Source organism: Phocoena sinus, chromosome 10 (assembly GCF_008692025.1).
Source record: "Phocoena sinus isolate mPhoSin1 chromosome 10, mPhoSin1.pri, whole genome shotgun sequence".
Classification (NCBI taxonomy): domain Eukaryota; kingdom Metazoa; phylum Chordata; class Mammalia; order Artiodactyla; family Phocoenidae; genus Phocoena; species Phocoena sinus.
Window position 1 is genome coordinate 62497080 of NC_045772.1, and position 24581 is coordinate 62521660.

The window sequence follows — 24581 nt, forward strand, 5'->3', positions numbered from 1 at the left end:
CTCCCAAGTCTCTGCCTGTCCCCTTCCCTTCTCCATTAAGTCATGTTCAAGAACAGTGTACCGACCTAGCTCCCTTTCCTCACCATCCCCTTGTTCCACAGCCTCTGCACGTGGCCGCTCTCCACTGAAACTGCCCTCATCAGGGACGCCAAAGCCCACTAAATCACCAAATCTCTATCATCTTACGTCTCTCTCAGTTCAATTCAAAAGACTCTCTGGAGAGCCCACCATGCTCCAGGCAGCAGCCCCATCCCTTGACTACTTCCTCCCCTTGGTGGTCTGGGCTTCTCCCATACCTGTACCACGGCCTTCCCTGGCTCACTTGCACTCCTCTGACTGCTTCTCCAGCCTTACCACAATCCACCAAAGGAAGGTTCCCCGGGTTTCTGTCCTTGGTCCCTTTCTTCTCTCTTTTTAGTGATATTTGCTCTCCTGATTTCAAAGTTTACTTCTGCAAATGATCCCCAAATCTTTATCTCCAGTGACTCAATATGTTCCAAAGCAAACTCACCATCCTCCATCTGAAATCAGACTGATACTCACTTCTTCTGTGTTTCTGCTCATGGCACTCTCTCAACTTTCCAGGCTTGAAATCTCAGCATCACTTTGGATTTCCACCTTGCCCCTCAGCACTCCATCCCATAGATTAGAGCTGTCAAGTCTTTCTCTCCTCCCACTTTGACAACAGCAGGGGCCTCCTTCCTGCCTCCCCCACCAATTCGATCCTACAAACAAATCCTCCGGAAGCACTGCTCTGATCACGGCTCACTCTTATAGTCGGGACCCTTCATGCTCCAGCATGCTCGGGCCCCAGCCTCCTTTCTAGTTTTTCCTTCCTCTAGAACAAATTATACATTCAACAGGGAAACAAAGGGAAAGCTCTCTAAAAGAACTGAGTGATCATCTCAAGAGAGATCATAGTGGAAATCCCACACGTGCTCACACCAAATAAATGTTCTGGGGGGAAAAAAATCTAGAGATGTACACCTTCTGCATCTATACCAACAACACCAGAACAGCCTGGTGTTTCTTTAATAAATTTTATTTATTTATTTTTGGCTGCACTGGGTCTTCACTGCTGCTCGCGGGCTTTCTCTAGTTGCAGCAAGTGGGAGCTACTCTTGGTTGCGGTGCGCGGGCTTCTCATCGCGGTGGCCTCTCGGGCTGCGGAGCACGGGCTCTAGGCACGTGGGCTTCCGTGGTCGTGGCACGCGGGCTCAGTAGTTGTGGCTCATGTGCTCTAGAGCACAGGCTCAGTAGTTGTGGTGCATGGGCCCAGCTGCTCCGCGGCATGTGGGATCTTCCCAGACCAGGGCTCGAACCCACGCCCCCTGCATCGGCAGGCAGGCTCTCAAACCACTGCGCCACCAGGGAAGCCCCACAGCCTGGTTTTTACTCCGTCTCCTCCTCATGGCCTCAGCTGACGCTCCCACCCTCACCTCACACTCTCCTCCACCTAAACCAAACTGCTCTTCCACAGATGTACCAATGCTTTCCGGACGCTGACTTGCCTCACTCCTTCAAGATTCATTGCAAATGCACCTTCCTTCCTGGTATTCTTGCTGATCCCCCTGATCAGAGGTGCTGCCTCCTTCCTGCCAACCCTGAGTCCTTGGCTAACATTCTCTTATGAACTTATCTTATGCAATCCCTCACATTACAAAGCGCGGTATCTTCCACGCGGTCATTACTCCACAAATATTCAGAAAATGGAATACCGCCTAGGTGCCTCCCGCAGGAACATAACCCCTTAGGATCCCCCCAGCAGTACACAACCTGAACTAAGAAGGCCTCTGATCTGAAAGGGGTCACAACAGGAACATATAACCAAAGTGAATGTGTTTCGAGTGGATGAAATACTCACCAGGGCATGGGATGATTGAGAAGGTCCTAGCCAGCCTGAGGATGGAGAGCTTATTCCAGGAAGAGTTCCTGGATAAGGGGACTTTTGGAAAGAGTTACCAAGGAAGACTTTTCCTTCTCTAAGAAATTTTTTTGGTCCAATCAGTTCCCACAAACATTAACCAACCACAGCACCTGCCTTTTGAAAACACCAGAGAGACAGGCAAAAATGAAAACAAGCCCCAGCAGGACACAGAGCTAAGAATGACCGAGCGGTTATCAGAAAACTAGGCATCAGTTTCTAGGCTGGAGACTTGGAAGCAGGGACTTGGATATTCTGAGTGAAATCAAAAAAGAAGACAAACAAATAGACACTGTGAAATGAATAGAGCACCAATAAAATCCAGTCCATCTAACGGGATTCTGCAGCCCAATGACTTTACTAAACCAATCCTGTGGTCTCTTTGCTGGCCTTTCAACTGCTCTCCTACCCACACAGTCTTCATCCCCCTCATCTACCTACCTACTCACCTGAATTCTGCCTTCTTTCCAGTCTTTTTTCCAGTTATTGTCAAACCTACTCTCTGGGGACTGTGTGCAAATACAAGTATTCATTTAGTAAAAACTTATTAGAAGATGTAATTTTAGAATTTATTTTTTAAATAAGTATGCACACACGTACAGAGAGCAATCATTAGTGAACTGGGATGGAACCTTGCAGAGCAGGACAGATATCACAGGGGGAGCCCACCCTGCAGATGGAACCTGGGCCTTCCGAGGCGGAGTACATTCCGAGCACACTGTTTATCAAGCATGCGCACAGAGCTCGCTAGCTCACACGGACAGACGCGTGTCCCAACCCCTGGACTTCAAGTTGACACAAAGTCGGTAACCGCGGGGGGAGTCTAACATGTGGAGCACATGCAAGCCTTTTGTTTTCAACTTACAACTAAGGCCAAATGGCTCTTACCTCTGTTGAAAACTTATTAGAAGGTACCAAACTTACTCTAGGATTCGTTAGTCTAGTAGTTAATCAGGAATAATGACCTGCCAGAAAAGACGGAAAAAGCCATTCCTCTAATTAAAGCCACTGCTCGGTGTTCTTCTGGGACTGGGAGAGTCCACTGAAGCAATCATGGACTATTGCTCTTTGTGAGTTTCTCTTCGGAAATCTGTCCTACTGTTTGCTTTTGACTCCTCCCATGTATATAAAAAAAGCGATGTTATGGTTTGATGCACCTTCTCCTGCTGATGGAGTTAATTTTTGCAAAACAAACCACGTTTACAAGTCTCTAACAATGTCCAGAGAAGTCTCTAACAATGTCCAGAGACTACATCTCAGAAGTAGTTCTCAAAGTGGTTTATGTCACGTGGTGTAGAGGGTATAGAACAAAGGGGAAGGAAGACCCAGAGCTTTATCTGCAGCCGCAGAACCTTGTATCATGGCACACATGGCAAATTAGAACACAGAACAATTTACTTGTCTTCCATCAGAGTGGGACTGATTTTATTCCACGCCTTCAAGAGACAGCACTTCCCTGAGTGCAGCCTCACTGAGCCCTAGGGCTGCCCTCGGGATGAGTCAGGGCGGGGCCCACAGCATAGCCGATCCTCCAGCAAATCCCAACTTCCTCTTCTCCTCTCCAGAGCTACTAGAGAACTACATCAGGCCTGAGGCGTGGGCACTGTATGTCCTCCGTTGCCTGTAGTGCTTTTTTTTTTTTAAGTGCTATAACATAAATAAGATTCTAGTTTTCCAAAAGGTCTATGTATAAAGGACTGTTTTCCCCTAGCAATGCCATCATCACAGACGGCCTTCTTTTACAGGAAAATGGATACTACGTAAGGAATAGATGATGTCATATTGAGAAGACGCTCCTGCTGCCAATTACTCAGCTGACCTCTGTGATGGAACCCAGTCCTCGGGATCCAAGAGCGTTTGCCCAGTCTTATTATTCTACTCCCAAGTAGATAAGAGTGTTCATAAATGGTTACTTCTTTGCTGAGGGCAAAGGTCTAGTGGGCCCAGACAACTAAACTAAAAGTAGAAGTACCCCCACGGTACAGTGAGACAGTAGGGAGGCAATAGGATTATCAGGGCAGAAGGAGGGGTGGGGCAACACATAAAAATGTTCATATGATGGAGCAAGAAGCTGAGGTTAGGTGGTTAACGCTGGGTACCGTCCTCCCTTGCAGGCAGTGTGGTAGAGTGGAAAGAGCAGAATTCCATCCCAGCCTCACCTGCTGTTAGGCTAGATGACCCTGAGCAGTTTCCCCATCACGTAAGATAGGGATGATGTCTACCTGCCTGGGTTGCTGTGAAGATTAAAAAGACGACTTGTGCAAAGTGCCTAATCAAATGCCTGTCACACAAGGGTCATTCAACAAATGTTAGCCTCCCACCTCCACACCCTTCCTTCTTCCCCTTTCTCCCAACTGCTGAAACCCACACTGGCTCCTCTTCCATCTGGTCGAAACAACTTCGAAAGCTCGACCTTGATTATGTCTGAACTCCACCGACCTCCACAGAGCCACCCACATAAGTTCTCATGGTAACAGACCCAGAGGATGAGTCAGCCTCTACAGCTTTGGCTCTCCCATCCAAAGGACAAGTTTTCTCTGGGGACTGTACAACTTTGATGGAAAAAAAAAAAAAAACCAGCACAGGAACAAGCAGTACAGAGAGAACACTTCACGTGCTGTCTCAGTCATTAGAAAGTTACTGCATCATAGCCTTCAATGCTGCAGGAGATGCTACAGAGATCGCACAAAGGCTTCTGAGCCAAATGTGGGTTCTCGTTCAAGCTACAGAGGACGCGAGCCTTTCTTTAATAAAACTGAGCCTTGCCATCACTATCAGGAAACTAGGCTCCGTGGGAAAAAGGAAAGCAGAAGGACAGCACAAAAGGGTCATGGGGGGAGTGGGGGTGGGAGAGGAGAGAAAGGAAGAAGAGCCTTGATAAGGTAAACTAGATAGAGCAGGTCAATTAAAAGGCCTCTTCCTTCCCTTCCACTTCAGTGGGTTTTTATACAACTCTATGCTGTGAACTCTCACCAAATATGGTATAGGTGCGTGTGTGTTCTCCCTTTTCTTGTTTAGATGAAAACACCGGGCAGAAATGGGTATTGTTAGAATGGGAAGAGCATACATTGGAAATGGGGTAAAAACGGGGTTTTATGGCCAAACTGAGTTTTTAAAACTATTTGTATTTTATTTTCTTTTGTATAAATTTGTATCCATATTTCCAAGCAGTTGTCAAGAATCAATAAACTGATCTGAGTGTTTCACATTCTCAAAGAATAGGTCATTTATTAATATTTATATTGGACTTTACTGTGCTGAAAGTACTGTCTCACAAGCTGTCTGTCTACTAGAGCCTAACAGTGAGACAGGTATTATTATCCCTACTTTTATTTAACATATGAGGAAAATGAGGCTAAGTGAAATAAAGTGATTTTTTCCCAAGGTCTCCCAGCTAGTGAAGAAGAGTTAGGACTCCAACCCAGGTCTCCTGAAGGCAAAGCTGCTCCTCCCACACCAGGCTGCCTCTTGCTGATTTCCCTCGGTACACAGAACAGCAGTGCTTACCTTCCAACTCTTCTTTCTCATAGTGGATGTTGAGAATTGTACTGGTCCCGCCCTGATCCACCACAGCTTCTTCATCTGGTCTCTGTTGAAACATAAATTAGTAGCCACAGTAATACCCCTACATTCATTCAAACACTCATTCAAGTGAATTCCCTGGCGATCCAGTAGTTAGGGTTCCACGCTTCCACTGCAGGGTGCATGGGTTCGACCCCTGGTCAGGGAACTAAGATCCCGCATGCTGCGCGGCCCCCCCCCCAAAAAAACAAACAAACACTCACTCAAGTACCGAGTGTATGCCACACCCTTCATGCAACACTGAGGGGGAAAACCCAATGGTTTACAGATATTTTTACTTTTTTTTTTTTTTTTTTTTTTTTTTTTGCGGTACGCGGGCCTCTCACTGTCGTGGCCTCTCCCGTTGCGGAGCACAGGCTCCAGATGCGCAGGCCCAGCGGCCATGGCTCACGGGCCCAGCCGCTCCGCGGCATGTGGGATCTTCCCGGACCGGGGCACGAACCCGTGTCCCCTGCATCGGCAGGCGGACTCTCAACCACTGTGCCACCAGGGAAGCCCAAGTTTACAGATATTTTTAATTTCAATCTCACAATATCTCTGAGATGCAAACATGGCAGCCATTCTTTCTCATTTCATAAATAAGCAGCCCGATACTCAGAACACTTTAAGTAATTACTGCCCAAGGTCAGAAATATGGTAAAAGGCAGAGCGAGGACTGAGTCCAGGTCTTGTGACTGCAGATCCCGTGCCTTTCCCACCCCTCCCCACTCCACCCATATGTCTGTATAACATGTTGGCATTTTGCAAGTGGTGTCAACCAGATTGTCTCATTTGGTACAAGCTGGTGTCCTTGACCTCTGTTTACCACTCTGTCCTTGAAATTCTCCACCCTTCTCCTCTGTCCCATCCTAAGTCTCATCTCCTTCTTCTAACCATAATTCCCAAGGAAAAGCACTCTATCTTTTGTTTCCCACACTTGAGCCTTACAATTTCAACAGGAGCCTGAAGCTGTGAGGATTGGTATTTGACAAACCGCCAGAATGTCACGCCTCAAGATCCATGTGTCTAAAACCCAACTAATCTGCCTTCCAAACTAGTACCCTGTGCCCATTTATTTACTCCTACCCATGACTCCATCACTTCTTAGTCCACATTTGAAATCTCAAGCTTATTTATTCATCCATTCCACGTATTGAGTGCCTATCATATGCCTTCCAGGAAACAGTTCCTTTTTCTTATCAAGTCCTCGTTTGCAATTTCTCTCGAATTCACTCTCATCTCTGATCCTGTCTATCCTCCACTGTCCAGCCCTTTCAAACATAGAGGACATTTTTTCAGTTATGGAACCACACTCATTTTCTTCCCTGAGGGCTGGGGCTGCCCCTCGGCCTAGAACTATCACCCTCTCCCTGCTACTCCCACGTCCATCACCAGCAGCTAACACTTATTCATCATCCCATAGATCTCAGCCTAAATGCACTTCCTTAGAAGGCTTCCCTGACTACCTCCCATTAGTATGTCCCCATAGCACACTGTGTTTCTCCTTAGTAATGAAATGTCTCTGCTCCTTAGAGGAGGGACCGTATCTTTCTTCCCGTTTCCCCAGCACCCTGCAGACTTTTCACAAAGTAGGTGCTCAATAAATCTTTGTTAAAAGAACAAAGATAATGGCATCTACCTTATCAAGACCCTCACCAGATCCTGAATTATTTCAAATAATTATTTCCCTGACAATCAATTTCCTTTACCAAACCTGCAGCTCTAGCCAGACTCTCTGATCCCGTAGGCACCATACACATTCCACACTGTCTGGTCATCTAGCAGGTCCTTCCCCAACTCTCCAGCACACCCAAATCCTCACCATCCTTGTAGATCCTGCTCAAATTTCCAACTTCCGGTTCCAATTGTACTCTTTTATAGTTGCCCACCTATGCTCCCAAATATGGCAACCCTGAACATAAAGCAATCCATTTTCCCAATGAAAAGATTCAAGAACAGTTTTCGAGGCCAAACTTTTAGGGAAGTAGATAAAATAGTCAAATGTCAATTTACAGTATTTTATTTATGAATTTAGTTTTATAGGCATATTTTAAATTATATATTATTACTACCATGGAATAATCTCCAAGATATAATATTAAGTTTGAAAAGTAAGGTGGAGCGGCCGCCCCCTGGGGAGTTCGGGGAGCGCAGCCGGCGGCGGCGGCGGCGGCGGCGGCGGCGGCGGCGGCGGCTGAGCGGACGGCCGCAGGCGCCGCCGCCTCCATAGCTGTTTACCCGGCTGCATTGTGGGAGTTCGACTTCCGTCGCCGCCAACCGCCAACCGCCGCCTCAGCTTTCGCCGCCGCCGCCGCCCACGCCATGGGGTCCGTGACTGACGACGAAATCATACGGAAGCGTCTCCTAATTGATGGAGATGGCGCTGGAGATGATCGGAGAATTAATCTGCTAGTGAAAAGTTTCATTAAATGGTGCTACTCTGGATCCCAGGAAGAGGAATACAGCCAGTACCAACGTATGCTGATCACGCTGTCCCAATGTGAATTTTCAATGCGCAAAACCTTGCTGGTATATGATATGAATCTCAGAGAAACGGAAAATTATGAAAAAACTTACAAAGAAATAGAATGTAGCATTGCTGAAGCACGTGAAAAAATTGCTGAGTGCAAAAGGCAAATTCTTCAAGCAAAACGAATACGAAAAAATCACCAAGAATATGATGCATTGGTAAAAGTGATCCACCATTATCCAGACAGGTGTGAGACATTAAAGGAACTAGAGGCCCTGCGTAAAGAATTAGAGCATCTTTCACATATTAAAGAAAGTGTTGAAGATACGCTGGAATTGAGAAAGAAACAGTTTTACGTTCTTCTTACTGTCCTCCATGAACTTAAGCAAACACTGGAAAATCATGAAAAGCCCTCAAAGGTAGAAGCAGCTCAAGAAACAAGCATGGAAACTGATCCTAAACCGTAGACCAACTAACCACTCACCATTCCCAAGAATATTGAAGTAGCAACATTATCTTAGTGTGTTCAGAATTTGTTGTGCTCTTGAGACATTTAAAGTTTTGGCAGTGAACTACTTTGCTTTTAAATATTAATGCACAGTTCATTCATATTTCTTCACACAAAGGAACATGACTTCATTATATATTTGTTTTTATTGAAATGCCTTTTTTATACTTAAAAGATAGGAAGCAACATCCAAAAATGTTTAATAAAATGTTTTCAAGCCAGATATGTTAGTGCTTGTTGGTATTCTAGGTAGTTTTTGGTCACAAAATAAGTGGAAGAGAGTGAGAAGGTGGCATTTCTAGGATGTATATGAGAAAATGAGTCAATTTCTGGAAATCGTTACCACTTTTGAAAATGAAGCCCATGAATAGGCTCTCAGGAGGGCTGTGACCTTGTGAAATTAAGTACAAAATGTTTGTGATGTACACTTATTGTGGGAGAGTTTCCATGATAGTAAGAAGCACTGATAGCAGAGGTAATTACAAGATGAAAAGTAAATCAATACGTATTACTTCCTAGATCTCTGTCCTTAATACTTGAGCAATGTGGTTGTTAAATGTTTTGTTGAAATGTTTTCTCTCTATCGTTTTGTTCTGTAGGAGTCATTTTCAAGAGTCTTGCAAAAAGGATTTCATGATCTTTTTTAAAAATTAAACTAAACCTGAATCACCTGTAATTGTCTTAAGTATTGAATTACATGTCTAACACTTCTTTAGGTTCCATTCTTATCCATTTATTTTAGTTCAGAAACATGGCACTTTGCATGAATCATACCTTAATAATGTTACATTTTTGTAATTTTAATACAAACTCGTATCTTTAAAAGAATAAAAAAGATGGGGCTTCCCTGGGGGCACAGTGGTTGGGAGTCCGCCTGCCGATGCAGGGGACGCGGGTTCGTGCCCCGGTCCGGGAAGATCCCACATGCCGCGGAGCAGCTGGGCCCGTGAGCCATGGCCCTGGGCCTGCGCGTCCGGAGCCTGTGCTCTGCAACGGGAGAGGCCGTGGCAGTGCAGAGGCCCGTGTACCGCAAAACAATAAATAAATTTAAAAGCTAAATAAAAAGCAAGGTGGAGGAAACTGTTTAATTTGCTAACTTTTATCTAAGAAAGGGTGTTGGAACAAAAACATCTGCTTACACTTAAAAACATACGTAGGAAGAATGAGCGAGCCGTAAAAGATGTTTTTAAATAGTTACCTACAGAGGAAGGAGGGAATGGGGTAAAGAAGATAAGGATAGAAACTAAATTTCTTTGAAGATAACTTATTTTGCACATTTTTTACATAATTTTAAAACAATTAATTTTAAAAAACCCAAAATTTTACATTTTAAAAAGCAATTCCCACAAATCAAAAACAAAATAAAAATAAGTGCCAAACTGATGGCATAACTATTCCAAGTAACTTTATACCATAAAGTTATAACTGACTGAACGTTCTTAGTTACATATATCCTAAGGACAAAAAGAATTTGAAAAGATCTTAAACTGCTTTTTAGTTGTCATACTGTTGGTTGCAGTGTTGGTGTTATTTTTCTGAGACTGTTGTGTACTGTGAGATAAAATAAATGAGTGATTATGTGAACTTTCTGGCACTCTCAGTGTGGTTGAGACCTGGGGTTCTCAGAAGGTGTGAAAGCAGATACGGTTGCAGGACACATAGTCCTGAATTTGAATTGGAAGCACTGGAAGTATCAACAATGATATATCTTTAAATGCTTTAAAATTTGTAAATTTATATTTCCTAGCTCCGTCCAGACTAAAGGCCTAGAAAAAATGATCAGCCAATAGTAATAAGTATCATTAGCACCTAGATTGTGGTCTCTTAAAATGCCATTTTCTCTTAAAAGACATTCAAAGACAACGAGGGTTGTGTCAAAAGGGCTCAGGATCCAACTTAGAGAGGTCCCTTGCCAAAAACAGGACAATTTGAACATCAGTAAGGGTAATAACTGTAACAGACTGAATATATCAAATATGTTTAAATCCATGAGTTCACCATGTCACTTTAAAAATTAGCTAATTGGTCAACATTGGAGGATAATACTAGCAAACCAACTCATTATTTTGCAAAATGGTAAAAATTTATCCCGACTTTCCTATTTAAATTGTACCATAGAGTGGTACCATAGAGTAGATGAGACAAGTTTCTTATTATAGAAAAGAATAAATGAAGAAGGAATGTTAGAATTAGAACATCGCCATTTTGCAATCCCTAATGGACTGCATTGATTTTCAAGGCCACTAATATCACAAAAAGAGAGACAACCAGACACTGTGTGCCTCCTAATGGGAGACCTTATCACCACGCATGAAGTAATCTCACCAAATAAATTGTCCCTGAATCTGATCAAGACTCTAAATCCAAATACCAATTTACCGAAAATACAAAGAAACAGAGTTCAGTGGGAAAAAAATACCACAGGAGTATAATCAGCAAAATCCAGACTGTGGAAAACTATAGCTATAGAACAAATCCTCTCCCCACCACCTTTTTAAAAATAAATAATTGCAAGAAAAGAAAGAGAGAGAGGAAGGCAAAACCAACAGGTTAAAAGAGACAACAAACCAATCTCCATATGTGGACTTAATTTGAATACTGATTTAAACTAACTAAAATAATTTTTAGTTATTTATAAAATAATTTTTAAAGTTATGACATTTGAGACAATCAGAAATTTTTATCTTTTATGATATTAAAGAAATTATTTTCTCTTTAGGTGGTACTATGCTTATTTTTTTAAAGAATCCTTATCTTTTAGTATTCATACTGAAATATTTACAAACAATTACAGATACATAAAATAATATGGTAACTTAGAAATACTACTTTTCTCACATTTTATAAAGTAATGTTATTCAAAATCTTCAGATACATCTTTAACATCAATGTTTTCCTCATTACCGTAGATGCTTTGAGTCAATCTCCCAGAGCATGTCAGTTTCACTTCCAGCTAAGTTGTAGACTCTCATAAAATAAGTCAAGTCCTTTCTAAAGAATAACTTTTAGGTGGAAAAAACTTACCTTTATTTTAGACTTATTTGTTATCTGTGAGTTTCCTGACAACAGGAGTCGCATATTTTCATCTTTTTGTTCTCCCAGAGCCTAATACAGTAGCCTACCACTGTAAGTAGCCTGTGCTCCTATAAGTTACAGGAGGGTAGGTACTGTGTCTTATGTTCACCACTAGGTACCTAGCACCTAGTACAATGTCCAGTATGTGGTGGGTATCCAATACATTTTGATGAGTAAATATTTATTAGTTTTTTTAACTCTTTCTCATATGATCATATATTTCCTCATAAAACTTCACATATATGTATACCTATGTACGTATATACGAGTAATTTTTCATGTTGGCTTCCCCACAGGTTTGTAATATCTGGAGGGCAGGGACCAATTAATTACAATGCTTAGTACTGTCCACAGACACCTCACACAGCATGGAACACAGCAGGAATCTGGAGCGGGGCTGTGGTGCAGAGGGAGGGATGACTGATTTCTTGACTCTAAGACTATAAAAGCAAAATATAAAGAGTAAGGTCAATCATCTAAAATATTCCGGTTGAAAATCAACTTGTTGTTTGTTTCCCTAGTTTAGACTGGTTAATCACAGTCTAAAGTCACTGAATAAATGTTCATCCACTTTCTTTGTCCTGCCAAAGAAAACAGAGCCATTGTCAAACACCATCAGCCACAGCATTTGAAAGGTCAGGCTTGGATGTGAATGTTTGGCCCTTGACTGGATCCTGGTTCAAATAAGCCAACTATTTAAAAAAACTATAAGGTGCTAACAGAAATTTAATCAACTGGATGGGTATATGATTATATTAAAGAATTACTGTCAATTTTTAAGTAAAATAATAATACAGGAGTACATCATTTTATTGCACTTCACAGATATTGTATTTTTTACAAATTGAAGGTCTGTGGCAACCCTGCATGAAGCAAGACTATTGGCACCATTTTCCAACATCATTTGCTCCCTTCATGTCTCTGTGTCACATTCTGGTAATTTGCAATACTTCAGACTTTTTCATTATTATTATATTGTTATGGTGATCTGTGATCAGTGATCTTTGATACTACTGTTGTAATTGTTCTGGGGCACCACATACCATGCCCATTTAAGACAGCAAACTTAATCGATAAATGTTGTCTGTGTTCTGACGAGCAGTTCCCCATCTCTCTCCCTCTCTTCAGGCCTCCGTATTTCCTGAGACACAACGATACTGAAATTAGGCCAGTTAATAACCCTACAATGGCCTCTAAGTGTTCAAGTGAAAGGAAGAGTTATACGTCTCTCACTTTAAGTCAAAAGCCAGAAATGATTAAGCTTAGTGAGGAAGGCATGTTGAAAGCCGAGATATGCCAAAAGCTAGGCCTCTTACACCAAACAGTTAGCCAAATTGTGAATGCAAAGGAAAAGTTCTTGAAGGAAATTAAAAGTGCTACTCCAGTGAACACACGAATGATAAGAAAGCAAAACAGCCTTACTGTGATGTGGAGAAACTTTCAGTGTTCTGGATAGGAGATCAAACTAGTCACGACATTCCCTTAAGCCAAAATGTAATCCAGAGAAATGTCCTAACTCTCTTCAATTCTATGAAAGCTGAGAGAGGTGAGGAAGCTGCAGAAGAAAAGTTTGAAGCTAGCAGGGCTTGGTTCATGAGGTTTAAGGAAAGAAGCCGTCTCTATGACATAAATGTGCAAGGTGAAGCAGCAAGTGCTGATACAGAAGCTGCAGCAAGTTGTCCAGAAGATCTAGCTATCTCAGATAATCGAGGAAGGTGGCTACACTAGAGAACAGATTTTCAGTGTAGACAAAACAGCCTTCTATTGGAAGAAGATGCCATCTAGGACTCTCATAGCTAGAGAGGAGAAGTCAGTGCCTGGCTTCAAAGCTGCAAAGGACAGGCTGACTCTTGTTAAGGGCTAATGAAGGTGGTGACTTTAAGTTGAAGCCAATGCTCATTTGCCATCCCCAAAATCCTAGGGCCCTTCAGAATTATGCTAAGTCTATTCTGCCTGTGTTCTATCAATGAAACAACAAAGCCTGGATGACGGCACATACGTTGACAACATGGTTTACTGCTATTTTAAGCCCACTGTTGAGATATACTGCTCAGAAGATTCCTTTCAAAATATTACTGCTCATTGACAACGCCCCTGGTCACCTGAGAACTCTAATGGAGATGTACAATGAGATTCATGCTGTTTTCATGCCTGCTAACACAACATCCATTCTGCAGCCCATGGATCAAGGAGTCATTTTGAATTTCAAGTCTTATTATTTAAGAAATAGATTTCATAAGACTGTAGCTACCATAGATAGTGAATCCTCTGATGGGCAGGGGCAAAGTAAATAGAAAACCTTCTGGAAAGGATTCACCATTCTGGATGCCATTAAGAAAATTCTTGATTCTTGGGTAGAGGTCAAAATATCAACATTAACAGGAGTTAGGAGGAAGATGATTCCAACCCTCATGGATGATTTTGAGAGGTTCAAGACTTCAGAGGAGGAAGTAACTGCAGATGTGGTGGAAATAGCAAGAGAACTAGAATTAGAAGTGGATCCTGAAGATGGGACTGAATTGCTGCAATCTCACCATGAAACTTGAACAGATGAAGAGTTGCTTCTTATGGATGAGCAAAGAAAGTGGTTTCTTGAGATGGGATCTACTCCTGGTGAAGATGCTGTGAAGATTGCTGAAATGACAACAAAGGATTTAGAATGAACTTAGTTGATAAAGCAGTGGCAGGGCTTGAGAGGACTGACTCCATTTTTTTTTTTTTTTTTGTGGTACGCGGGCCTCTCACTGTTGTGGCCTCTCCCGTCGCGGAGCACAGGCTCTGGACGTGCAGGCCCAGCGGCCATGGCTCATGGGCCCAGCCGCTCCGTGGCATGTGGGATCCTCCCGGACCAGGGCACGAACCCGCATCCCTTGCATCGGCAGGCGGACTCTCAATCACTGCGCCACCAGGGAAGCCCCTGACTCCAATTTTGAATGAAGTTCTACTGTGTGTAAAATGCTATCAAACAGCATTGCAGGCTACAGAAAAATCATTCGTGGAAATAAGAGTAAATGGATGTGGCAAACCTCATTGTTGTCTTATTTTAAGAAATTGCAGCAGCCAGCCCAGCCTTCAGCAGCCACCATCCTGATCCATCAATAGGCATCAGCATCAAGGCGAGATCCTCCACCAGCAAAAAGATTATGACTTGCTAAAGGCTCAGATGATGGTTAGCATTTTTTAGCAATAAAGTATTTTTTAATTAAGGTATGTACATTTTTAGACATAATGCTATTGCACACTTAATACATTACAGTATAGTATACATACTTTATATGTATATATAAACATAGCTATATGTTTACTATATAGCTACATAGTATAAAAACATAGCTTTTATATGGACTGAAAAACCAGCAAATTTGTGCAACTTGCTTTACTGCAATATTCACTTTATTGTGGTGGTCTGGAATTGAACCTGCAATATCTCCAAGGTACGCCTGTATTGTAATATGGTGATTATGTCATTTTTTTAAAAAAAGGGCCCTTAATCTTAAGCGATACATACTTAATTATATGATGTCTGGGATCTGGAGAATGGGTAGACCCATAAACGAAACAAGATAGGTTGTTTGTTCATTGTTGGAGCCAGGTCATGGGGTACTTCAAGTCTCTCTACTTTGGTATATGCTTAAAATGTTACATAAATTTCAAATATATTAAAGTTTGCTTAAAATCATAAAAAATGAAAAGAAAGGAACATCAAGTCTCATTGGTCTGTGCTCGCTGCAGAGTCCTCACCAGTTGATTATTACTTCCTCTGATCCCGTCATTATTTATGGCTGAGAGGATTTCTTAACCATGGATTTCCAGGGTTCCTATGAACGGGCTTCAGAGGATTATGCGTGAGGGTGCATTTTTCTTGGGAGAGGGTCCATAACTTTCATCAGATTCTCAGGGGAGCTTGTGACTCAGAAAATATTAGAATCATAAGAACCACACTGTATAAGTTTAGGAGAAAAAGGAAAGGAGGGAGGGAGGGAAAGAGAAAGGGAAAGAAGGATGAACTAGAGAAAAGACCCTGTTTCTGTATGTCTTACTGGCTCATGAGAATGACCCACTATGTAAATGTGTATTGACTTGGGTGCCTACCAGAAGGACTAAGTAAGATAAAAAGAACTCAGAGGGTTAAATACACATCAAAACATTGAAATTGCAAGGCACATCATGAGAAAGAAAGCACTGTTATAAGCCTTGACAAATGAATGAATTATAGCTGAGTAGCAGACCAGATTCTCACCTACAGTTAATGGACAAGTCAAAAGGCACTGGTGGGGCTGAGTCTTACATAATGGCCCCAGATCCTTGAAGCAGACACAGAGGCTGCAGGTGAGGGAGAAGCAGCAGGCCATGGAGCCCACCTTGAGCCCTCTCCCTGACCCCTCGCTGCGGCTCCACTCTGAACCTGCAGGGTGGTAGTACTGCCAGACTCAGCTCAGCCTCCCTTCCTGCAATCAGTCTCGACTCTTTCACCTCCAAAGCCCCTTTCATCTTTTTTCTTTAATTAATTAATTAATTTTTTTTTGGCTGCGTTGGGTCTTCGTTACTGCGCGCGGGCTTTGTCTAGTTGCGGTGAGCAGGGGCTACTCTCCGTTGAGGTGCACGGGCTTCTCACTGCAGTGGCTTCTCTTGTTGCGGAGCACGGGCTCTAGGTGTGCGGGCTTCAGTAGTTGTGGCACACGGGCTTAGTTGCTCTGCGGCATGTGGGATCTTCCCGGACCAGGGCTCGAACCCGTGTCCCCTGCACTGGCAGGCGGGTTCTTAACCACTGCGCCACGAAGGAAGTCCCCCCCTTTCATCTTTTATCCAATGGTTTCAGGTAACACCCTCCTACCCCACCCACCCAACAACAAGTATTTATTCAGTTCTGATACACAATTTTTTTTTTTTTTTTTTTGCGGTACGCGGGCCATTCACTGTTCTGGCCTCTCGTGTTGCGGAGCACGGGCTCCGGACACACAGGCTCAGCGGCCATGGCTCACGGGCCCAGCCGCTCCACGGCACGTGGGATCTTCCCGGACCGGGGCACGAACCCATGTCCCCTGCATCGGCAGGCAGACTCTCAACCACTGCGCCACCAGGGAAGCCCCACAATTATTTTAAATCAACAAATACAGAAGTGACTTCCAGGGTTTCTAATCAACAAACTGAGTCACCACAATTAGTACTGGGAACAAATATTTCCTGAGCACTTCCTGTATACCTAGCATTGTGCTTTACACATCTTACCTCACTTAATCCGCACAACAGTCCTAAATCAAGGCTAAGTAAGATCTCACAAGAGTTAAGTGAGATAGGAGGAACGTCAACTCAAGTCTCTCTGTATTAACATTATATACTACAATGCATTAACATCATACACTAACATTGCCAAAAGCAAAGAACCTGGTCATTTTAGTGAGCTCTGGTCACCTAATCATGGATTAATGTCCACAGTGAAAACAGCTCAAGATCGTCATATTATTACCTTCTTGTACTTCACACTGCCTTTACTGTCCAGAATTCCAATACTTCTCCATCTCCTTATTCACTTCCAACTCCCTCTTCATCCAGAAAGCCCATGAATTCTCACCCCCTGTAGAGCCCATCACTGAATCTGACCCAAAGATCCCCAACTCTCTAATACCCTCAATTTGACTTCCTCAATGAATGCAGACAACCTATAGCAAGAAAAAGGGGTTCCATGAGGATGTATGCAGCTGTTCTAGACCCCCTCTCAGTGGCCGTGAGCTCCTGAACACCCATGAGCTTCCTATTCTGACACTTCAGCAGCCTGCTAGGGGCCTAAAATTCCAAAGTGGCTCTGGTTTCTCCGTGACTTTTTTATTGAACCCCACTTGGAGTCACTCCTGTTCCATACAACTTACTAGCTAGCACATCGTGGTTGGCAGAATAATGGCCCCCAAAGGACTTGCACATCGTAATCCCTGGAACCTCTGAATACGTTACCTTACACGGCAATGGGGAATTAAGGTTGCAGATGGAAACAGGGTTGCTAATCAGTGGACCTTAAAATAAGGACATTATCTGGATTATCCAGTGGGATCAATGTAATCACAAGGATCCCTAAAAGTGGAAGAGGGAGGCAGAAGAGTGCAGCTGGAGAACGAGGTTTGATGACAAAAGCAGGGTCTGAGAGATGCTGTGTTGCTGGTTTTGACTGTGAAGAAAGGGAACTGCAAGCCAAGGAATGCAGGCAGCCTCACGAAACTGAAGAAGTTAAGGAAACAGATTCTCCCCTAGAAGCTCCAGAAAGAAACGGCCCTGTCCAACACGTTGATTTTAGCGCAGTGAGACTTGTGCTGAACTTCTGAACTACAGAACTGTAAACTAATCAATTTGTGTTGCTTTAAGCCAGTAAATTTGTGGTCATTTGTTAGGGCAGCAATAGACACTAATACATACATTAATGGCTTTCTAACTAGCAAAACCAGAGTAAACTTGTTACTACCTTACAGGAAACAACCAACCTCTCCATTATCTCAGATTTGCTGCTGTTACCTAGCAGCAGATTTAGAACACATTGCTCTTCTGTGTCCTGATTACCACTGTGGCAGGCTTAACTGAGAGCCCTGTCTACCCTGCCAAGGCAAACCATGAGCTAAGACAATTATCCACAAGTTCAGAAGGAAGTAAATTTGAAAACTGAATTGTCCCCCCAGCCTGCCTCAATTCTCTGCTTGGCAGGAAAGTCCACACCTCTCCTACTGAAGCTCCCCAGTAGAGCTGGTGATGCCAGATAAGGAGAATGCTCACATGTTCCCCAATTCCCACACAGGAAAGGAACACCTAGTGCATGGGGAGGGGCTGGAGGCGGATGGATTGTACATTGCAAGGCAGTAACAGGAGAAGCTGCTATGGTTGGTACTTTTGTTCAGTAAGATTCAGCAAATACATACTGACTGCTTCCCATGAACTGACCATGACCCTCAGAAAAGTTATCCGCTCTCTACAGAGCCATTCGTTCGCTCAGCAAATATTTATTGAGCACAAACACGTGCCAGGGCCGCTGAGCACTAGCCTCCGAGAGTTTTTCGGGTCTACTTTAAAACATAAAGTGTGACTCTTCCCATCTGCCAAGCTTCCCAGTTATCAGCCATTCACCAGGATTTGTTATTCTGAAGATTTCTTCAAAATTTCCCGTTCTACGCCGGCCTGATTCACATAAAAGCCTTGGTAATTGCCCAAATTCACTTGCTCCCCTCTCCGCCACCTGCACCCTCTCTGAACCTCCCTGCGCTTCCCAGCACCACTTGGCTCAAGTGCTTCTGGTTTCAACCTCTCCAGCCTTCTCTTCCAAAAATTCTTTCTGCTCAGTTCTGAAAGTGCTGATTGGGAGAATTTTGAAGCTACAAGTTGTCCCTAGTTCCAGTCCAAACTAGGAGCTCTCCCTCAAGCTTTCTGATCTCCTTCCACTCTTACTATCCCTTTTAAGAGCTCACCGACTCCTAAAATTGCAATAACCACCTCCGGAGATCTCATCAAAATTCAATAACGCAGGGCTTCCCTGGTGGCGCAGTGGTTGAGAGTCCGCCTGCCGATGCAGGGGACACGGGTTCGTGCCCTGGTCCGGGAAGATCCCACATGCCACGGAGCGGCTGGGCCCGTGAGCCATGGCCGCTGAGCCTGCACGTCCGGAACTTGTGCTCCGCAACGGGAGAGGCCACAACAGTGAGAGGCCCGCGTACCATAAAAAAAAAAAAAAAAAAAAAAAAAAAAAAAAAAAATTCAATAATGCAGGCCTTCATTAACTCATCCTAAACTCCACCAACAGCTACCTACCTGGCCTCCTTCATTCCAGCTCTTCCCACTCTAATACATCCTTTGTACACCTTGCCACACGTATCTTCCCAAACACGTTTAAGTGCTCATTTTTTTTTTTTTTTTTTTTAAGTGCTCATTTTTAATCAGTCACCGGTCCAGGTGTCAGAGACACAGCCACGGTAATGTAGAGTGATTAAGGACACTTCTTTAGAGACAGCCAGCTCTGCCACTTCTTTTTTTTTTTTTTTTTTTTTTTTATCGCGGTGGCTTCTCTTGTTGCGGAGCGCGGGCTCGGTAGCTGTGGCGCACGGGCTCAGTCGCTCCGCGGCATGTGGGATCTTCCCGGACCAGGGCTCGAACCCGTGTCCCCTGCATTGGCAGGCGGACTCCTAACCACTGCGCCACCAGGGAAGCCCTCTGCCACTTCTTAGAAGTTACTTAACCACTCTACATCTTGGTTTCCTCATTTGGAAAATAAGCATAATAAGGGCATGTAAGTTTCAGGGTTATTGAGAGAATTAAAGGAGACAATGCATGGAAAGCACTTGGCAGCGCACCTGGCACGTGGCAAGCACTCAATACAAGTTAACTTACACAACCAACAACATGAAAGGGAGCTGGCAGGTTAGCAGCAGAGATGAACATGTAGATTCCACAAGTAAGGGATGGAAGAAGTTATAGCACGTGGTGGTGGTTGTGAGCAAAAAAGAGGGAGTGATAAATTCTGATGATGACGTGGAGCCAGAGGTTAAAGATTCAAATGGAATATTCTAGGTGGAGAAGAGGGGAAAAGTTTTCCAGCTAGAATACCTGAGCGAAGGCACAGCAGCAGAGAAAGGAGAGCTTCCGTGTAATAAAGCAATGGCCGTCTGAGGCTCTGGGCTGATACTGACAAGACCAGGAGCGCCTTAAAGAGAAGTACATTGACTTTGGACACAAGAGAGTCGTTCGTTCACTCAGCAACTGAGCACAGATTTTATACCAGGCACTGTGCAGATGACAAGATTTTCAACCCGGTCCCTGCCCTCATGAAGCTTCTATTTGAAAAGATAGTAATCAAGAAATCAAAACAAGAACACTCCAGATAAGTTATATATACTACTAAGAAAAGAAAGCAGAATCATATGCACAAGATTAACTGTGAGTCGAGGCCAAGGAGAGCCACCCTGAGGAGGGGGCATCTGAGTTGAGTCACGAGAAGGCCCAGGTAGAAGAATGTCCACAGGAATGACAAGAACAGCGCTGTTGAGGCGTGAAGGAGCTGGTCATATTGAAGGAACGGAAAGATAGCCAGTGCAGGGGTGCGTGGTGAGAGAGTGGAGGAGAGGTCGTCAGGGAGGGTGGGCAAGGCCCTGGTCACAATGAAGCTTGGTAGGCCACACTAGGGAGTTTGGATTTTATTCTAAAGTGCACTGGGAAGCCACTGAAGGGTTTCCAGATAGGATATGACCTCTGATTTGTGTTTTTAAAAGCTCTCTCTGGGGGACTTCCCCGGTGGTGCAGTGGTTAAGAATCTACCTGGCAGTGCAGGGGACATGGGTCCGACCCCTGGTCCAGGGAGATCCCACATGCTGCAGAACAACTAAGCCCATGTGCCACAACCACTAAGCCTGCGCTCTAGAGCCCGCGAACCACAACTACTGAGCCCACGCACCTAGAGCTCGTGCTCCACAACAAGAGAAGTCACCCCAGTGAGAAGGCCGCGCACTGCAAGGAAGAGCAGTCCCTGCTCACCGCAACTAGAGAAAGCCCGCAGGCAGCAACGACGACCCAACGCAACCAAAAATCAATTAATTAATTAGTTAATTTTTTTAAAAAAAAATCTCTCTCTGGGACTTCCCTGGTGGCGCAATGGTTAAGAATCCGCCTGCCAATGCAGGGGACACGGGTTCAACCCCTGGTCTGAGAAGATCCCACATGCTGTAAAGCAACTAAGCCCTTGTGCCACAACTAATGAGCCTGCGCTCTAGAGCCCGTGAGCCACGACTACTGAAGCCTGCGTGCTCTACGGCTTGCATGCCACAACTACTGAGCCCACGTGCTGCAACTACAGAAGCCCGTGCACCTAGAGCCCATGCTCCACAACAAGAGAAGCCACTGCAGTGAGAAGCCCACACACTGCAACGAAGAGTAGCCCCCGCTCGCCGCAAGTAGAGAAAGCCTGCACTCAGCAACGAAGACCCAACACAGCCAAAAAAAAAAAAACTCTCCCTGGCTGCCATGCGGCAAGTGGACTGTAGAAGGAAGAGCAGAAGGAAACTGTTAGGAGCCAGCACAGTAGTCCAAACCAGAGAAAACAGCCTAGACTTAGGTTATTTAGATGTGATGCCTGGAATCTCGGTTTACACCAAGTTACACAGTCTGCTCACTTTGCAACGCCCGCTCCCTTCCACACAGCTCAGTTGGCACACAGGAGGCTTAGTTGGTAATTTTCAATCGATTGACTGTGTCTCCCCCAAGTCATCCCCATTTCCTTTCCTCCTTCTACTCTTGTTTCTTTTCCACCCTATATCTCAAGTACCCATTTGCCCATCACCTGACTCAGCCTTTACGAGGTCCTGCTGTTTCCACTCTATTCTTTGCTCTCTCGTCACCCCACTGCCCACAAAAGTTTCATGAACTAGATATAAAAGAGATAATTATTTTCTGTCCTATCCCAGAAGCACTCAGGAATTATCATTTTCACAGAGCACTAACAGAAGCCTGGGGGTTATTATGATCTTGACAATACAACTGGAACACATTCTGCATGTTAAGGACGCTGTCTCCTCACATTCGTTCCAGCCTGTTCTCCCTGCTGCAGCCAGAGAAATCTTTCAGGAGGAGAATGTAATCATGATCTCATTAGCTCTCATTCTCTCTCTGGCTCCTCTCTCTTTCTCTCTCTCTCTGTTATGACCCCAGAGTACATCTCACACCATTCCCCTCATTGCTTCCTACGGCTCCATCCACAATGGCCTTCTTTCAGGTCTTCTAACCAGATGTGCCTCCTCTTCTGTTCTTTGTCTCCAAAGCCCTTTGATCTCCCTCTTCCCACAGTTGACACTTATTCTTTAGATCTTTGCCCAAATTTTCTTCCTTAGCAAAATCTGTGATCTGAGACCAAAGCTGGAACCACTGTGATATACACTCACAGCACTGCATACCTTCCTTTCTAAGCACGCATCACAGTTTATAAATAATACATTTATTTGTGTGACTGATTAAAATGGTTATTCACACACACACATACACACACAGAGACACACTCAATGGGATCATCTAGTAGTAAACTATTACCGGGAAGAAGAGGAGTGAGTCAGTGATACCCATTTTGCTACAAACTCAAGTTTTCTCTGCCTATTTACAGAAACCATCCTGACGTCAACATGGCCCTTGTTTCAAGACCTGTCATCCTTCTGAGAAGGTCCATCATTCTCTTCACAGCCCTCCACTTCAGACTTGACCTCCCTTCAACACCTCTTTCCAGAGCAGTAACCACATTGTCACGTGATGGGCACAGGAAAGGGGGGAGTGAGAATTCAATGAGTTCCCACTCCTATACTGGTTGCCACACAATAAACATCATTTTACAGAGCTCCTTCACAAACAGCACCTCATTTCGTCCTCAAAATCACCCTGTGAGGTAAGCAAAGCCAATAATATCATTCCCATTTTGCTAGATGCGGAAACTGTGGTTCAAAGAGGCAAGTGACTTACTCAAGGTCACAAAGCCTGTGAGAGGCAGATGCAGGATTTGAACCTACAGTCTCTGACCCCTAGTCCAATGCTTTACCTTACATTAGCCACCCCAACAGTTGGGTTATCAGCTACTTAAACCTAGTTTCCTCATTCCTTTAAATAAACACCTGTTCCTGACCCCTTAATACTTCCCCAGCCCATTTCCACTTCCCTATCCAGAACTTGACAGCTGGCTGTGCAACGGGATGGAGGGAGTCATAAAGCTGACCACACTGACAAGGTTTAGGGTTTGGTCTCAGCCTCAAGTCTTTTCCAGCTCTTCCTCTGAGCCAGTGAGGAACCAGAAACCCCCTGAAAGAAAAACACAAAGAGGAGACATGCCTCACCAGAGCAAGGTCCCTGGCTACCCTTTCTCCCCCGTTCCAGCAGGACACGGCAAGGCCAGAAGCCAGCCTCTTTCCCAGCAAAGAGGATCCGAGGAGAACAGAGGTCACCGGCCGCGGGCCGTCAGGGCTCCTCAGCCGGCCACGCAAAGGATGCGGCTCCCCCTTTTGGCCCAAGGTCACCCATTCGCAGCCCGGGCCCGATCCCCGACCGCCCCGAGCGCCCCCTGGTGTCCCGAGCTGGCCTCCCCTCGCCCTCAGGGAGTGGCCTGCGGAGCCCCGACTCGGGGGCAGAGAAAGGAGGGTGGGCAGAGGATGAGGAGGCTGAGCCCCGGGGAGGGGCGGGAGGCGGGGCCCTACCTGATAGCTGAGGACGCCGTCCGGCTCGTTACTCCCGGCCCGCATGGCGGAGCCCAACTAGGTCTCGCCCGCGGGCTCCAGGCCGAACGTCAACAGTCCAAGCACTCTGGTCGGGTTTGAGGAGATCGCCCGAGCGGCGACCCCTACCCTGGAGCCAGCAGTCAACCATCAACCGCGGCCGCCTCCTCCATAGCCGCCGGCCCGCGAGGCCTCGCCGCAGCCAATCAACGCGCGGCCTGTGCGGCCAATCAGGGCGCGGAGCACCAGAGGCCGCTGTCCGGCGGTACCCTGGACTACCAGGAGGAGGAGGAGGGAGCCGGGAGAGCCAACCGCTCCGGGGCCCGGTTGCCATGGAAACCGCCTCCCTCCCTTTAGGGGCCTCTGGGTTTGAAGGTCCTTCCGACTGCTTGCTAGAGATTGAAATTTTCGTGGTTCTATTTGTGGATGCACCTGACCCTTGAAAACTGAGAAAGTGTCGGTTTTGTCTATCGTGATTTTGTTCCTTGGGTGTTGATTTTTTAATTCTGGGGAACCATCCCTTGGGGTTGCAGAAGGAAGGAACTGAGGGTGAGGGGGAAGGGCCTTCTAAAATTACTTGTTAATCCTCGAGGTAGTGGTCAGCTTAAAGAGTATTAACGAGAAGCAGGCAGGCAGTGATCCGATCCCCTCCATGGACTCACTGCAGTTCAGGTCTTCTCCCTAGGTCTCAGGTTGGCAGTACAAGCACAGAGTTGAGCTAAGGATGATTGTTGAAATAATTCCACAGAAATGCTTCCAGCTTTTCCGAGAAATGATCTAAGGCAAGTTATTTAACAACAGAAGAGCTACTGATCTAAGGCAAGGTTAGAAACCCAT

At 44.9% G+C, this 24581-nt stretch overlaps 2 protein-coding genes across 4 annotated transcripts in view; one reads left to right on the forward strand and one right to left on the reverse strand.

Annotated features, from left to right (window-relative positions):
- The window catches only part of SLC4A8 (solute carrier family 4 member 8), an 82055-nt gene extending 58124 nt beyond the window's left edge, over window positions 1–23931 (reverse strand). For 2 of the 3 annotated variants that reach the window (XM_032644890.1, XM_032644888.1), the window contains exons 1-2: window positions 23727–23931; window positions 5432–5513 (exon numbers count right to left, since the gene is read on the reverse strand). In XM_032644890.1, coding sequence (XP_032500781.1) covers window positions 5432–5513; window positions 23727–23771 — 127 coding nt within the window. In that variant the 5' untranslated portion in view covers window positions 23772–23931. Of the gene's footprint in view, window positions 1–5431; window positions 5514–14072; window positions 14173–23726 lie in introns of all 3 variants that reach the window. The other variant, XM_032644889.1, reaches the window with a different exon arrangement.
- LOC116760275 (THO complex subunit 7 homolog) lies at window positions 7769–9098 on the forward strand. The gene has a single exon (XM_032644902.1). It carries the CDS (start codon window positions 7808–7810, stop codon window positions 8420–8422), a length of 615 nt encoding a protein of 204 aa, XP_032500793.1. The 5' UTR covers window positions 7769–7807; the 3' UTR covers window positions 8423–9098.
- Window positions 23932–24581: the final 650 nt, after the last annotated feature.

What these genes read in the sequence shown, in the direction of transcription:
- LOC116760275 (XM_032644902.1), top strand. Translation starts at nt 7,808, where the DNA reads ATGGGGTCCGTGACTGACGACGAAATCATACGGAAGCGTCTCCTAATT.